Below are 15,685 nucleotides of genomic sequence, written 5' to 3'. Positions count from 1 at the left end.
ACTGGATGGAGTCATGGAGAAAGCGCTGAGCATTTGATCTTGTGATTCTTTATGAATTATCAAGTGAAAAGGAAACTGAACAGAACAATTCCACAAGGTGGAAGCACCACTAATATTGATACACAATCATTTGTAAACAAAGAAAGTTATGGCGAAGCAAATTTGTTTTGTGTTTTTTCTCCTTGCGTTTTTCCCTTCACCTTCGCACGGACTGAGTCTCTTAACCGAAACTCTAAAATGTCGAGAATATTGTGAAAAAACCTATCCACTACATACCTATCCTACGGTAAGCTAACTATAGTTTTACACAACAAACAATGTTATAAAATATACGAATGATAGAAGTGAATATCTTTGCATACATGAATACTGCACAATGCACATGTAATTTTATAATAAACGACTGTGCTTGTCGTTCGCATTTATTTATCTTTGTCGCATTTATGGAACAGATAGGTAGTTTAAATATAAGACATGTAATGGATATTTGTTCTTTTTCGTTTCAAAAAAGGTAAAACATTTTCAAGCGTGTCAACATGGCTGTTACAGTGCAGCGAAACAAAAATCTTTGTCTAGCTTTGCTCGTAGTTTTGGAGTTCGCTTTGTTCACAATTGTTCTCAAGGTAAAGTGGCTTCACGTATTTATTATAAATTCAGCTTGGACCTGCTTGGTAGTGCATAGACTTTATAACAAAAATTGCACAGTATTATTCATTTATTCATTCTATGATAGATCATTTACAGGATGTGATTACGAAGGCGTAGGTCATCTAGTTTTTCCTGTTAAGCAGCTGATTATATTGCCATAAATTTCACCATAAACACTGCTAAAATGACTGGCAGTTTTTCAGCACACTAATCGTCTAATCCCAATTCTAACCATAATCCTCAATTCTTAATCAGTTATCTTATCCTAACCAAAACCTAACACTAGTCTTTACCGTGAAAGAATTGAAGGTATAGAAAACTGGGACCAATGATGATTAGTTATTACTCAGTGGCTAGGTTTCTAACCTCTAACTTGCCCTAAATTATTCTTTTATGTTAGAATGTAAAGATAAGTTTGCTGTGGGGAGCTATTATGCTTGCAAGTTAGGCTGTGCCAAAGGGAAAAATATTAACCTTGAAACAAAAACCCCAACTGTTGCAAGAAAGTCTACCCCTCCTGAAAATGTAAGTGTAGTAAACATATGATTGAAAATGATAAATGTAACTCGGTTCTTGAATAATTTCAATTTTTGAGGAAATTGAATTGATGTTTTCTACATGGAATGTGACTTCGTGCAATATTTTGTGATATTTAGGGACAGCATAGCACCATTGGAGCTATGATACTTCATCCAGTTCTTTTCTTGCATACTTATGGTCGTGGTATGATCAACAGACTCACGTATTACATACAATCTTCAACCTCTTTTTATTTCCGCTCTGATAATGGAGGAATGGTTGTTGTCAATATCCAGGTGATGTTATTGTATTTATAAAAACTGACAATGGTAAAACTAGTTCCTTCCATTCATTAAGTATAAGAGCATGAAGTTAGGTTTTCCTTTGCACAAAATATCCTCAATTCTACTAACTAATAAACATTAATAAGCATTCACAACCAAACTTCCATCATCTGATCCAATAGTTGTAATAGACAAGGGACATCTTCATGGAAGCAATATGACTGCCTTAAGAGATTATCTTTTTTAATATAAAAAGATGATAAGTTGGTGCAATCAACTTATGAATAGTATTTTTGTAGAGCCCACCACAGTTGTATGTTTCATCATCCAATTACAATGACCAGTATCCAGCACAATTAAATGATGAACAAGATGAAACAAAAGAACAAAAGAAAGATCAAAGTATGTTTATAGTGACAATGTTTTTTACTAAATAAAATTAAACATAAGCACTAAGATTGCATCTTTCCAATATTCTGTTCCAATATTTATAACATCATATAACTACCATGGAATGAACATACCTTGTACTTTGCTCAAGTGAATGTTTTACATTACAATTCATGAAGTCTGTGTTTGATTTTCTCCTGACAATGCAATTCCAGGCACAAACCATATTGTTGCACATTCAGCGCATTTACCAAATGTTCATGTCATTCTGGATTGATTATCACTTATCATGCTAATACATGAAGATTTGAACTCTTTTTTTTGTATCGCCAGCAGCAGATGGTTATAGTGAACAACATGAATCGTGGATAATTGTCCGTCGTGGTCACCATTGGCTTCATTGTGTGTCTCATAAATCCGGTGTTCCATTGTGGATCTTGAGCAGTATTCTATTTCTCTCTTCATTCTTCCTACTTTGGTTATGTTGTGCTGCAACAGTCACCAGTCCATCTGCAAAGAAATCTCACCCTGAAAAGAAGGTACAGTGTAGTTGTGTAGAGCTGGAACTATTATAGGTTGTAGCTAGTGACAGAGGATGCGACCATGCCCGCTCACTAATTGTTGATTACTATATTTCAAAATTTGTTGATTACTATATTTCAAAACTTGTTGATTGCTATTTTTCAAATACTATTACAAGCACTAAAAAATTCCATTATCTTTGTTTCTCAGGCATTCCTTATCAAGGAATTTTTGTCAGCATCGGAGAAAAAAGATGGTCAGGACGTTCCCTTGCTTAGTTTGGATGAGAATGAGAGACAAGCAGATCCATTGCCTCGCAAAGACAAATCTGCAGCTGTTATTTCAATTTAAATATTATTTTTTGCATTCATTTTAGTTCTGTTGTTTACTAGTTCTTAGCACGCAGGTTCTGTCAATATTTACGTATTGACTATTCAGTGTTATATTGTATACTGTTAGTTTGTTAGCGTTAGCGTAACATTTTCATTGGTTGAAGAATGAAGTATACTGACATCATTGTGTGTATGTATGCAGAAATAGCATCATGTATAGTTTCTCTTTATCTTCTTTGAGTTAGTATTCGGAGTCTGAAACACTATCAGACTATCTACATTTAAAAAAATTTTATTCTCAGCTTCATGCAAATGGCTCTTTCAATATATATATATGTATGGGGATGGTGTATGGTAATAATGTTGTACACTGTATATAAAAATAGGGATAAATAAACTGCAATATGCGCACTAATTAATCTCTTTTGTTAGTTTCAAGTGTCATTAGGACTACGGGTCTCTAGCAAAGATAAACTTTTTTTCACAAGAGTTGCGTTAATCTTTTTATCGATGACTTCGTCACGGATCTGTTTCAACTCTTTCTGAGCGTTGTCACGAAGCTACAGAAAATTAGAGAAATCCGTATTTTAGAATTTTGTGAATGTGTCCGACCTCGCAGCCGGTGATAAAATCCCTGCAACTGTATTGTATTGGCGTAATTATCTTGAAAGCAAATGGTTAGACTAAATCAGGACGCTGTAGTAGAGACCTTCATTTCTGATCCCAGTTTTATTTTTGCCTCCTCCACTCTACGTCTGAGTTCCTCAACTTCGTTTTCTTTTCGTGTCAACGTAATTCTTGCGTTTAACTATTAATTAGAAAAACATGTCAGACGTACAGTCTACAGAAAATACCACGCGGTACAATTCTGATTAGTCAATTATTTCAAGTTTACCTTTTGAGGATTGCCATCTTTATTTAAATATGATGACGCAGAGCCACGGTCTGTAAGTGAAAACAATAAACTGATATAAATAAAGCACGATTAATGATTTCATCTTATTTGCTAACATCCTAATCTTTATTTTGTTTCGTTACACCCTCATGATTGAATCATCCTCGATGAATTTTCTTTTCATCAACACAAGACACCCATGAATGCATACCAACCTTTAGCCGAATCACCAGCAGAGAAAATCTTCTTGTGAATAACTTCCACCTCGTATCTCAACTGATTACAACGTTCCTCAAGAGACACTGTCTTCTTTTTCTCTTCGAAATATTTTTTCTTCCACACTGTTTTTGCTATATAGAAGCAAAGTTGCATACAGAGTAGTCATTATCTTTGTAGTGACAGTAGACCTGTACATATAAAACGTCTAGGCTGTGACGTTTCTTTCTGATCCTTCAGGCTCGATCGGAATCACGGAAACTCCGTCATAACTAAATTCATAACCAAATTCATAGCAAATTTTATATCCCTGTTTCTTCGGGCCCAAAATATTTTTTGTTGCTTGAATTTCGCCTTTTGGCTAGAGTAACGATACCGTTCAATATTTTTTTAAAACTTGAAAATACGTCCAAGTGCTGTGAAGATATACATGTATATGCAAGCAAAGCTATTCCAATGCGTGTTTGATGCAGGCTATAACCTGATCCTGCGATAATCAAATATAATTTCAATAGTCAAAATCAAACCAGATATATATAATGCAACATACCTTGATTTCTTTTCTGATTATTGTGGTTTTGGATATTTTTCACTTTCTTTAGCAATTGCTCTCTGCTTTTCTCACTATCTGATCTAGAAACGAATCATATGGATCTGGGTCAGATGAATCTGGCCCTCTACACGCGCGCAGGGCCGTAGTTATAATTGTCTTATATGTCAGAATTATTCTTTCTACGGTCCTGCACACTTGACTTTGCGTTCCTCGCAGCAAATGCATCTATTGCATCGGCACAACTTAATGTTTTCTAAATCAAGTTTGATTGTAGATGTAAGTTGAAAAAATGAATAGAACAGACTGAGGTATATATTCCATACCTTTCACTTCTAACTGCATTCAGTTCAGCTTGTAACTGTAGTACTAAAATGATAAATTTTAATGGTAAAATATATAAAATGCATCATTTCGTTGGTAACTAGTGAATATACACTACTAGGTGGCAATCGAGGAAAAAAAGTTAGAAGAAATAGAGACCCTGATCTTGAATTCTAAAGTCAGATTTCTATCACCAAAATCAAACTCGGTACATAGTTATCTTCCATGCAAACCAACTTCAGATGATATAGTTGACATGATTATCTTACGATGAGTAATGATTTTTACTGTATGTAAAATTATTTTCTGGATTTTAACCGAATGCAATGTGTACCTAGATTCTCTTTATCAGCAATTGTGACACCGAAATCGTTTTTGCTCTTCTCTACGTCGGGCCTGTTGTTGTTATTATTTGACTGGCTTAATGATTCAAATCCACTGGATGCTACTGAATTATCTGCACTATGTTTGATGATATCTTTTGTTAAATCAACAACCACACTTGTCTCTTCGCAACCATCTTTTTCAGCGGTCATTCCCTTCTGATAACTGCAACCATCTTTTTCAGCGGTCATTTCCTTCTGATAACTAGTTTGGTTGATGCTTTCATCCTCCGAACCAGGATGATTAAAATTTTCTTTCGTCTTTTTTGCGACTTCATTTTCAATTTTGTTACTTATTCCCAAAGGATCAGGATATTCATTTGATATCAAATATTCGTTTTCTTTTCTACCATTCAAATTCTCTCGGAAGACTCCATCATTCACACTCTCGCTATTTATTTCTCTTGCATTTTCTGTTTTTTTACTATCTGCTCCTTTTTCAGTGTCCCCTTCATCGAAGTTCTTATTCTTCGACGTTTGAAATAAAGATGGAGCTGTTTTTGAATGAAGCAGGGGATTCTTTTTTGGTATTTTGTTTCTGAAATTAAAGCAACAAAAAGTTTAATCAAATTACAAATGTCATTTCCAAATTGATTCTGACTTGAAAATTGATCAATCCAGACTTGAAGAATTGTGTCCTATTAAGGCTTGTTTACTAAGTAATTGTTTATTTAAACATTTATTTAACAGAGGCATTCTCACCGTTTGTCATTTTTAGCATGATGTTGTTTATCATCAAAACTTGATGACATTTGTTTATCATCAAAACTTGGTGACATTTGTTTATCATCGAAACTTGATGACATTTGTTTATCATCCAAACTTGAAGGGATTTGTTTATCATCATGGGAATTCCTTCCGTTATTTCGTGTGATTACACCATTTACATGGTCAATCTCATCTTGGTTTCCTTGGCTACCATTGTCGTTTGGTAACTCAAAAGATATCCTCCGATTTTCACTGTATAAATTCTGATTATCTTGCCTACTGTTAGACATTGAACTCAGCTTATGTTGTGGTTCATCAGACATGTGAGGTTTTGTGTCTTGTGGTAATTCTGTTGAATGTGTTTGTTTGATTCTTCTATCAATAACAATATCATCAGGAGGATTTCTTTTCAAATCTTGATGTAGATTGTCTTTCCCTACATTGTCACTAGTACTGTGTTCAAAATGAACATGGCGTTGCATTGCATCTGTGTCAAAATGCTCATTGTTGAATCTTCCTGGTGGTGAAAACCTTGAGTTTTCATCTTTTTCTTTTGTATATGTAAGGTACTCTTGCACTATGTAAAAATTAAGGTATATTGCTTTACTATAGAAACATCTCTATGAAGTTTGCATGATCAAATCACTCCCTTGTAAAATCAAAGTGTGAAACACATTCGTAGATTGGTCCCCAATTAGAACAGCCTGAACACCTACCAGTCCCATAGTCTTGAAGATCCGAGCCAGTGTTAATAGAAGAAGCTAATGTTTGTGACAAGCTGCTGTGATTTCCATATAGAACAAAAATTTCTGGAGATGAGACCTGGAGTTAGAAACAATGATACTGCAATAAATATAATTGCTTTTTAATATAACAATCAAATAACAATAGAAGTATAATTGTTTATACATACAATAGGTGGAAGAAAGTGTTTCACTTTCAAAGACAACTCTTGGATTTTATTAACCTAAATTTATTTAAATAACATTAATCAAGTTTTTTACTGTAGTTGGCAATGATAAATGATATATAAATTATATAATTGTCATGCATTGCAAAACCATTAGAGAGGTGGCCGGGAAATTACTGGTGGAAATAATTAAAACAGACTAACAGAGGACACTCAACAATACCACAAATACTACAAAACAGCAAAGTTTATTACTATGGCTAAACATCGACCAACACAACGCAGAAAGACGTATTCATCAGGTAAAATACCACCACCATTCAGTTGTTCTCCAATTTGATTTCTCAAATCATCTAGAGTTTGTTGTGGAGGGACTCTACGACAAAGAAAACTAGCTTAAAACTATTATCCAGTTAGTTAAATTGGCATGTTTAGGAGTAGCAGATTGGTGAAATAGGGTTGGATTTTGATGATGGTACTATACTAAAGCAGTTAATTAATGGAAGCAAGGTATTAAAGTCCAAGCATTTTTTGATAATAATCTAATTATCCTTTATAAATCAAGAATGACCATCAAATACTGATATTTCAAGCATATACAACTATAATTCAATACATGGAATAATTAGTATAATCCATCCATTATTTTGCCATTTTCTATAGTCACCGTTTATGTAACCATGGTAACCACAGCTAATAAACTCTCTAAAATAAGTAAAATCTGCACAATTTACAATATTGTGAATACACGTTTGGATAGAATACTTATAGCAAAGAAAATTACATTATTATAAATAATTTTGTTGCTGCAAGATGAGCACGAGTATATATTTATTGTGTTAAGACACCGCAATCAGTCAAGTTGAGTCAACTGTCAGCGAAGTAAGCCCTTACGTTATGCCACCACCACTTACCTCACAAACCCCGCAGAAATTGACTCCAAAGTACTGCTATTATAAGCTGTTCGGTATCTCTCCATCCACAGTTCATACGGTACGACAAATACATGAAGATCAACAAACTAGATTATAAAGCGCATATTTGTACATGAGAATATATTAAAAACAGCGACAGAGTATGTTCGGTACACGCTACATACGGATACAGTTCCACTGTTTTACATACATTGTCAGACGACGGTCGTTTTTCTTGCTTTGGTTTTTTTGTCGACATATTCAAAAATCTGTAACTTTTTACTAAATATAACCACACTGTGATAAAACAGAACAGTCAAACTACAAGGTTTACGGTTTACCAACGTAACTAGTCCGCAACTTTAATACTCCATCCAGTCAATTAATCACGAAGAGCAACGTCAGTGGCGACACAGCTCGCCCAAAATATTTTAATGACAGATTGACAGTGTATACAATATCAGTGAACTGTAATAAATAACTGTTATAGAAATGTTATATTCATTTCACTACTTTTTCTATTTGCAACGCTGTTCCCTGGGGGTGTAATTACCCCCGACCCCCCTTCGACCTACCTTCGACCTTTTAATGATATTATGATAACTCATGGCAAACAAACAAACAAACAAGCAATCAAGGCGGCCAAACAAAACGGCAAACAAGGCGGTCTTCAGAATATAATAGAAAAATTTTAATTTTAAGGATGGCTTGCCCTAGATTGAATGTCAAGGCGATTCTCCATTACGTCCGCTCCGCCCGCGCGGGCGAAGCGGGGTTTTTTTTTTCAGACCCGTCATGGTCCCATGAGCCGATTTTCAAAAGACGCTTCGCCCGCGCGGGTAAAGCGGACGGTAATGGAGAATCGCCTTAAGAAAGGTTTGCCCTAGAATGTAAAGTGACAAACGAGATATACCATTACCCTATTTATTGTGATAAACACCCTGAGATTACGTAGCACTGGGTAGCACCCGTTTTAAAAGCTCTGAAGTCTCAATCACAGTAAGCTCTTAGAAAAATTAAAAAAGTACACGTGCAATGACTTTTTCTAAAGGCAAAAATCAAACTGTCCGGCATTAGTTTAGGCTTACAGTACATGAATAATCCTTATGTTGGTGACTGATTATTATTACAATGAATAGTCCTTATTTTGGTGAATTTCGGTTATACCGAACATGAAAAGTGAAGTAAAAGAAAGCCTTCCTGTCAGTGATATTAGATTCTACATATTGACCTTATACGTCCTTACTTAGAGTCTTTGATTATGGTGATGTTGCGTGCGTGTCAGAGCCTCCGACCTTGAATACCATCACGAGGAATGCCATCAAGTGATCTACTAATATAAATTATAGGAAAATGCCTGTGTCAGCGCTGTCAAAGAAAGAAGATTACTGTATTTAAGTGGTAACTTTCATAAGAAGTATCTTTCATGTCTAGACACTGTCATTTTTGGTATGTTCAACCCACTGTTTCCTCCTTAGACATTTTCGATAAGAGGACACCTGTTACGTTGGTGGGAACGACCTCTCTTTATTTAGAAAACGTTCCTTAGCTTTAGGGTATGTGCATAATGTCTTTATAATTATAAGAACAGGCAATTTCCTGGATTTTTTACAACAAACTATGTTGCCATTTTTTATTTTTTTTATTGCCATCAACCTTCATGCCATCAACCTTCATTTTTTATTTGCCACCAACCTTCATTCTGGAAAGCAATGTCAATCAATGGCTCACTGTTTAAATTGTCACACATAAAATGAATATATTATATCACACCATAACTACATAGTCATATGTTGTTATTTGCGTAGAATTATGATAATAGACAAATAGTGTATCAATCTAGTATTTCAACCATGCAACTTCATTTAGACGCCATAAGAGGAAGCTGTAATATTTCAAAAAGATAAGCCTACTGTGTTGACTGCTGTACATATATTCCGATAACGATCTTTTGGGACATGGCGCACTGCATAAAACAGAGCTATTTCTGACAAGAACATTTTTGTAGTATGATAGCTACTGCCCACTGGATGGATCTGAAGTAATGCGTGATTGGCAGGCAGTATCCTGTTGAATCAAATAGAAAATTATAGTCTGTATGATACGTCTACCGGAATTGGCAAGTCTAACAACTGCATACAATAGCTATATATGATTAATTTTATTTCCATCGGAGTAGGAGTAAAGCGAAATATTGGGGCACTTGAATTCAGCATGCGATCAGTTGTCCAAGATTCCGCTCTTTTATAATGATAAAAGAAAGACATAAAGTCCGGTTTGATAAATCTAAGGAGGCACGTGATTTTCAGTTCACTGCATCAGCCTGGGTTGTGTATTTCTATTTCATTATCCAGGATATTGGTTAAATGCTACAAGAAGGCCGCCATGCAGGGGTGGAACAACGAAGAAGCAAAAGTGTGGAGGGGGGGGGAGTACCTTCGTTAAGAGAGTTTAGGATTTACCGACGCAGTCAGCTTGACGCCACAGCCACCGCACTTTATTCTCAGTTGAAATAAATACACGACGTCGACAGTAATTTAACTGTACCGCCGCCGCCTTAATTTTCTAAAGCATATTTTGAAAACTTCACAAACGTTTCAATTATACTAAGAAAATCCGATATTGTTCAAATTACTTTATAAAACATCTCTATTGTTGCAGCTGCTTTTATGTTGTCGACACTGACCCGCGAAAATGCCTCATTTGAATGCGTCGTGAACGGCAATGTTGCGGCCGAGGAATTTTGGAACCACAAGCTATTAATGTATTTCCCCCCATGAAGTTCTTTGTTTTGCAAGCGTGTCGTCAAGCTGGCTGTAAAATCGTAAAATCCTTTTAATATATGACAAATTTGAGGCCATTACGAAAATCAAAGTTTTCAGATAGAGACTGATGCTTGTTGGGGGAGGAAATGTCGTAATCTAGTGTACTCTGTGTCTAGAACTGAGCAGATTGCAATTCTGTGTCACAGTTTACAGGCGTTATACGTATTCACCAATTTTCCAATTTTATGGATTTGGTAGTCGGTGCATGGTTTGTTTACGATTTTTTCTTTCAATTTGACCCAATCTCTGTATAAAGTGCTTTCGCGATCAGCTGTTTTCCTGTAACTAACACACTACACAGATATCTTCTTTGCGTTTTAAATTTCTCCTTAGTTTTATTCAATAATTCGGACATTAACTTCTTTCAAAGAGGTGCAATGAAATAACCACTCAAGGAAATGATTTTATTACCGCAAAAAGAACCACTAAAGAAAGAGGAATTTGTGATAGGCATTCTGATTGATAGTGCTCTCTGTGTGCATGGTAATGGCAGCACGAAAGGGATATTTTCTTCGTTGCAGCACGCACAAGCACCATTCAGTTGAAGTTTAATTTCATGCAGCATTTGGCATAGTTGAACGAGTGGGTTGTAAGCCGCGTGCACTAAAAGCTGAAAAGATCTTGAGTCAAATCAAAAGGTTTGGTATTGTTCTTAAACAGGATTTCCTTTTATCAAGTGTTTATACTCAAGGACAAAGTCAAACAACATGTTTACAACAACCGGTTAAGAGGATACTTAAAAACCACAAAACTGCCGGAGAGCCGAAGTGACTTTTAGGTAACCGCGCGCATCTTGTAAATATAGTAAGTCAAATATATGAGTCAATCAATAAATATTACTTTTGGGAGGTTCCCAGTAAGAATCGATCTATTTTATTTTCTGTAAATCTAGAGGTTGTAAACGACAGCTTAGAATCTATCAACTGAAGATGTTTGTCTTTGTTACTTAAATGGCCATATCATGTCTCTTGTTAGTCTTGCATGTCAGCAACTGACTGGTATTTTTGGAGTTTTTGCTGTTTTTACTCTGAATCCGACAAATCGACCCTGACTTAAAAAGTGGTATAAACTAAAATATACTTATATATTGCTTGTATTAATGATGTTATAAATAATATGACGAGAATCACCATTCAGTTGCATTCATGATGCACCATGCAGTATTAACATAAAAGCGTTACCATGTCCATGCCACGTGTGATGCATGCATGGCCAACATGGTCGCCAAATGTTTTTATCACATTTATTATTAAAAGTGGAGCTTAAACTGAATTACTAGCTTCTGATAGGAAGCTGGTTGATTACTGATTGCATTTTGCATGGGCAGGAAACTAAAGAAGAAAGAATTAGAGAAAAGAATTCCATGTGACATGACCGCAACTAACAGCATGGTTATATATTTTTTACTTTCTTTTGCTATTTTATCTATCTTCTAACTGTAATTGTAGCTGGGCATGTCGAAAATAACATGCACATTTGTTTCATAAAGATAAACTAGAAATTGCACAAAGTATAGATGCAGCATGACCTATGATGATGCCCTTTCACCTACAGCCTACTATATTGTAAACAATCTTATTATATTATAATTACTGCCTGTGCGGCTCGTAAAAAAATAAATCAGGAATTTCAATCATTCAATGCATGCGCCGCTGAGACCTTGACTGCACGTCGGAAGCTCTTTTAAATACAGAAGTACAACAACAACACGAGGTATCGTGTGATAGTACAAATCTACAACACAAATATCAATGTAAATTAAAATGCTGAGTATACTATATTATAGTCATTTTTGCTCACTTCAAGGTAATGGTGTAATTTATGTCATTTGGTAAAGGATGTTTAGTCTTCATGGGCCATGTTTCTTGTAATTAGCGACACATTTCATGCATTGCATTTTTTTTTAAGTCTAAACTCGTACCAAGGCACACTAGGGTTTGGCAATGATGCAGTTGTTTTGACTTGAATTAGGGTGATTCATTAAAAGGGGAACAATTGATGGGGGGAGACGCTGTTGCGAACAAGGAAAGATCACTTCATTAGAACCAATCAGGCTCATCTAAGGGGACCCTGCCCCATAATTCTGTGATTGCACATACATATTTTTAACTTCAGTTATGTACATATTTGGATATAATTTAATGTTAGGAATTTCAGTGATAAATTCCATGGAAAATCGCTACTTATAAACCACTTGTATGTATAATAAACTAATAGAAGTCCATGCATGATCATCGGGTAGCTAATATTCTCCACACCCATGCAATCACGAGATTTCTGTGTCTCTTTGCGCCAAAGCATATCTTTCTATATTAGATTCGATTTTCTACTGACCCATTCCTGACTCGCGGCAAATGCAAAAAGTATACCAGCCCTAGAAAAGTTGTTGCTGTGATTCCCAACACGTTTTCTTGCATGCATGGGATGATTTTTTCATCAACAACGCAATGTGCACTCATATAATATATTGTTTTCATGCATGAATTAGGCTTTGCCAGTTTATTCATGTGTTACGTTGCCAATAACAGATGTAAGATTTCTGTCAATGCGAGATATAAATTTAACTGAGTGTGAAGCTGGTTATTCACTCCATATCATTACTTCATTGAAAGCCGAAAGAAATTATCGCTGCTAAAATGACGTTTTATTTTTAACTAAAGGAAATGACCCCTGACTTCGGCTGCATGTAAAAATGAGAGCTTGCCGACGGAGCATTTCTGATGTGGTGAAAGCATAGCCTCGTACATGCGTGGGATTTTTAGAAGGAAAAAAAGATCGCATTAAGGCTGATTTAGGCAGTGATTACTGAGGCAGTGAATGTGATATATTGTTATTCTCATGTATTTAATTTTGCAGGATGGCTTTTTTTTGACAATCACATGCGCTTCACGATAATACAAATCATATTTCACGATCTGAAAATCAAATATTTCACATTTCTCACCAAAAAAATTTGGCCATGCAAGAAGCCCTGTACGGTTTATGAAAATATCCTTTACCAATCAAGGATTTATATCAGTAACGGTTCAGTCTGTTATTTCTGATGAATAATTATTATTTACAGTATAGATATATTTTCTCTTGGTCCTCACCAGTAATGTATGAATGTATCTGCAGAAATGCACACCCTCCCCTCTGCTAAATTATTACGCTACCCATATGTACCATGTCATTTACAGATCAGCGGTTTTTTCCTCATCCGTCTGTCCAAATATATATTTATAATTTTATATCCCCGTGAAATATGTATCCGCGTTAGTTTTAGGGATTAATTTGTGGGGGTTGTGTTGGAATTTTGTTTTGGTTTGGAAAACCACAAGCTATAATCCCGACGTACGTGTTTGGCTTACAAGCTAGGAATGGTACGATAAATCAGTATATGTGTTGAAAACCGCTAATCAATCTTCATCAGTACTACTTGAGGTGTTTTGGCTCCACTTTTGTGGCAAAGGGACTTCTTTTTTTTCATTATGTTTGCCACCAACGCACAGCTATATGATGTTCTTCCGTTGATCATGTTATACACGTCCATTACAAGTTAAAATAAATCATACTTCATGCATGCAAGCACGTCTTCGACGCCAAAGTGAAATTTAAGTTCAAATTTATGGATCGTTCATTCTTGTGATATCCAGTGAACTTATAGTCCTAGAATTGTGATAAAAAAACTTTTCTTCTATACAATAATCAACCCTCAAACCATGCTATCCAAGCAATACGCTAAACGCCAGTAAACATCAGTGCAGGAGAACGTGGAAACTGGAAAGAACTAACCAAACTCAGCATAAAAGTGTAAACTCGTGCCGCAAACTTAGGCCATGTTTGGCTATTTTTGAAATTTATAGCACTGCATGAGCCTTGAGTTACACATGTGAGAATGTGCATACATTTTTATCTATAACACCATATAACGCGTCAGTTGGAGCAAAACTAATCATTTAAAAAACGCCATGAATAAAAAATCTAATGTCGTCACGCAGCTATTTTACATAACTCGTTCAGATATAAAAAGAAATGATGTCGCATGCATGGATGACATGGCTGATGGCTGCTCAACAGAAATGAATATGAAAGAAAGTCATGCACGAAGGCACACCTAATTGAACATGATGCTATTGAAATTGAAAACGTTTTATTTTGAACCAAAATAGCAGTGACAAAAATGGTTAGCAATCAGATTGATCTTCCTCACTTCATGCCATGCACTGGACATCCAGGCTACATCTCATGCTTGCACTTAAGCACATTCGGAAGTTCCTATTTACGGAAATGCATCATTTTGAGGTAAATTTAAACTTTATCCTCAAATATATAAACGTTTGTTCCGCGTTTTGTAGGATTGTTATCATAATGAACCTTAATCCAATTCTGATCTGATCTTGAGTTCATTCCTAATGAATTAGATTGTTGTTGTCGGCTGAAACAACACAGCCATAAGCGACTAAAGAATTGGATTACCCATAGATCCGTCTTTACTCTAAAAACACAGACGCCCTAGGGTATTCTCTGCAAATGAACTCGCGATAACTCTAACTTAGGTTCGTTTTACAGTGTTTAACAGCCACATTTTATTCTTCACTCTACTTTCAAGGTGTATTCAGATTATATTCTATGAAATACGCGCCGTATGTATCGGTCCAATCTGCAAGATCTACACAACTAACGTTCGTTTATTTCCCATATTTTTAATAGCATGCATATTGGTACAAATTCACTGGTCAAAACCAGAAAAGCAATCTTGACGTTTGAGATATGAAAAGAAGAAGAACAAAGATTCATTTTAAAGTGATTGTCAAACACGATGTTTTTTTATTATTTAACCTTTATGGGTTTTTTTTGTTATTTGCACTTTTATTATTCAACGTTTGTATCTATTCAATATTTATGTCAACTATTCTATGTATGACAACAACCCCCGAGGCCTGATATCTTAGTCAGAGACGCACTGGAAAGTAATCGAATTCCTTTTGTAACTTACCTCAACATAGTACCAGTTCATTTACATTTTGAAAATGTAGAACTATCATGCCACACCGTTGCAGTAAGTGTTGCTGCATGTCAGATCGTTATACCCAACATAAAAAAGAATAAAAATATATTTTGATGTAAACAGCCCCTTGGAATAAAAGGAGACACCTCAATGGTGTAAATTATGCATGAAATAGGCTTTCGTGCAAGCGATTATTTCCATAAGGTCATATCTTATCATTGTGTATATAAATGCATGGCACTAACGCTCCTATCATTATTTTTTTCATAACAATA

The 15,685-nt window shown here is 35.4% G+C and overlaps 2 protein-coding genes across 6 annotated transcripts; one reads left to right on the top strand and one right to left on the bottom strand.

Annotated features, from left to right (window-relative positions):
- Window positions 1-59: 59 nt before the first annotated feature.
- LOC114536320 (transmembrane protein 59-like) lies at window positions 60-3,032 on the top strand. Of its 2 annotated transcripts, none has more exons than XM_028557678.1 (7): window positions 60-286; window positions 512-623; window positions 1,049-1,173; window positions 1,305-1,463; window positions 1,751-1,853; window positions 2,178-2,380; window positions 2,574-3,032. In XM_028557678.1, the coding sequence occupies exons 1-7, from the start codon at window positions 149-151 to the stop codon at window positions 2,712-2,714; spliced, it is 981 nt and encodes a 326-aa protein (XP_028413479.1). In that variant the 5' UTR covers window positions 60-148; the 3' UTR covers window positions 2,715-3,032. The 2 variants fall into 2 exon arrangements, with proteins under 2 accessions (XP_028413479.1, XP_028413478.1); XM_028557677.1 differs by having other exon boundaries at window positions 94-286; window positions 2,175-2,380.
- Window positions 3,033-3,052: 20 nt separating this feature from the next.
- On the bottom strand, window positions 3,053-15,517 carry LOC114536316 (spermatogenesis-associated protein 1-like). Of its 4 annotated transcripts, none has more exons than XM_028557668.1 (14): window positions 15,399-15,517; window positions 8,842-8,928; window positions 7,596-7,702; window positions 6,937-7,057; window positions 6,685-6,738; window positions 6,488-6,593; window positions 5,766-6,348; window positions 5,015-5,601; window positions 4,683-4,725; window positions 4,357-4,439; window positions 3,806-3,940; window positions 3,591-3,640; window positions 3,405-3,503; window positions 3,053-3,255 (listed from the first exon to the last, which is right to left on the bottom strand). In XM_028557668.1, exons 3-14 carry the CDS (start codon window positions 7,658-7,660, stop codon window positions 3,130-3,132), a joined length of 2,052 nt encoding a protein of 683 aa, XP_028413469.1. In that variant the 5' UTR covers window positions 7,661-7,702; window positions 8,842-8,928; window positions 15,399-15,517; the 3' UTR covers window positions 3,053-3,129. The 4 variants fall into 4 exon arrangements, with proteins under 4 accessions (XP_028413469.1, XP_028413470.1, XP_028413468.1 ...); XM_028557669.1 differs by lacking the exon at window positions 15,399-15,517 and adding an exon at window positions 9,509-9,551; XM_028557667.1 differs by lacking the exons at window positions 8,842-8,928; window positions 15,399-15,517 and adding an exon at window positions 7,807-7,923 and having other exon boundaries at window positions 5,015-5,219; window positions 5,259-5,601.
- Between the last annotated feature and the right edge of the window lie 168 nt (window positions 15,518-15,685).

Source organism: Dendronephthya gigantea, unplaced genomic scaffold (genome assembly GCF_004324835.1).
Source record: "Dendronephthya gigantea isolate DGI-Jeju-01 unplaced genomic scaffold, DenGig_1.0 000133F, whole genome shotgun sequence".
NCBI classification, from domain to species: Eukaryota; Metazoa; Cnidaria; class Anthozoa; order Malacalcyonacea; family Nephtheidae; genus Dendronephthya; species Dendronephthya gigantea.
The sequence above is the reverse complement of the archived record's forward strand: the minus strand, read 5'-3'. Positions and strand labels throughout refer to the sequence as shown.

Coding starts and splice junctions, on each gene's coding strand:
- LOC114536320 (XM_028557677.1), top strand. CDS start 149: ATGGCGAAGCAAATTTGTTTTGTGTTTTTTCTCCTTGCGTTTTTCCCT. Junction 624..1,048: donor TGTTCACAATTGTTCTCAAG/GTAAAGTGGCTT, acceptor CTTTTATGTTAG/AATGTAAAGATAAGTTTGCT. Junction 1,174..1,304: donor AGTCTACCCCTCCTGAAAAT/GTAAGTGTAGTA, acceptor TGTGATATTTAG/GGACAGCATAGCACCATTGG.
- LOC114536316 (XM_028557666.1), bottom strand. CDS start 7,854: ATGTCGACAAAAAAACCAAAGCAAGAAAAACGACCGTCGTCTGACAAT. Junction 7,058..7,595: donor ATTTCTGCGGGGTTTGTGAG/GTAAGTGGTGGT, acceptor TCTTTGTCGTAG/AGTCCCTCCACAACAAACTC. Junction 4,440..4,682: donor AATGCAGTTAGAAGTGAAAG/GTATGGAATATA, acceptor ATTCGTTTCTAG/ATCAGATAGTGAGAAAAGCA.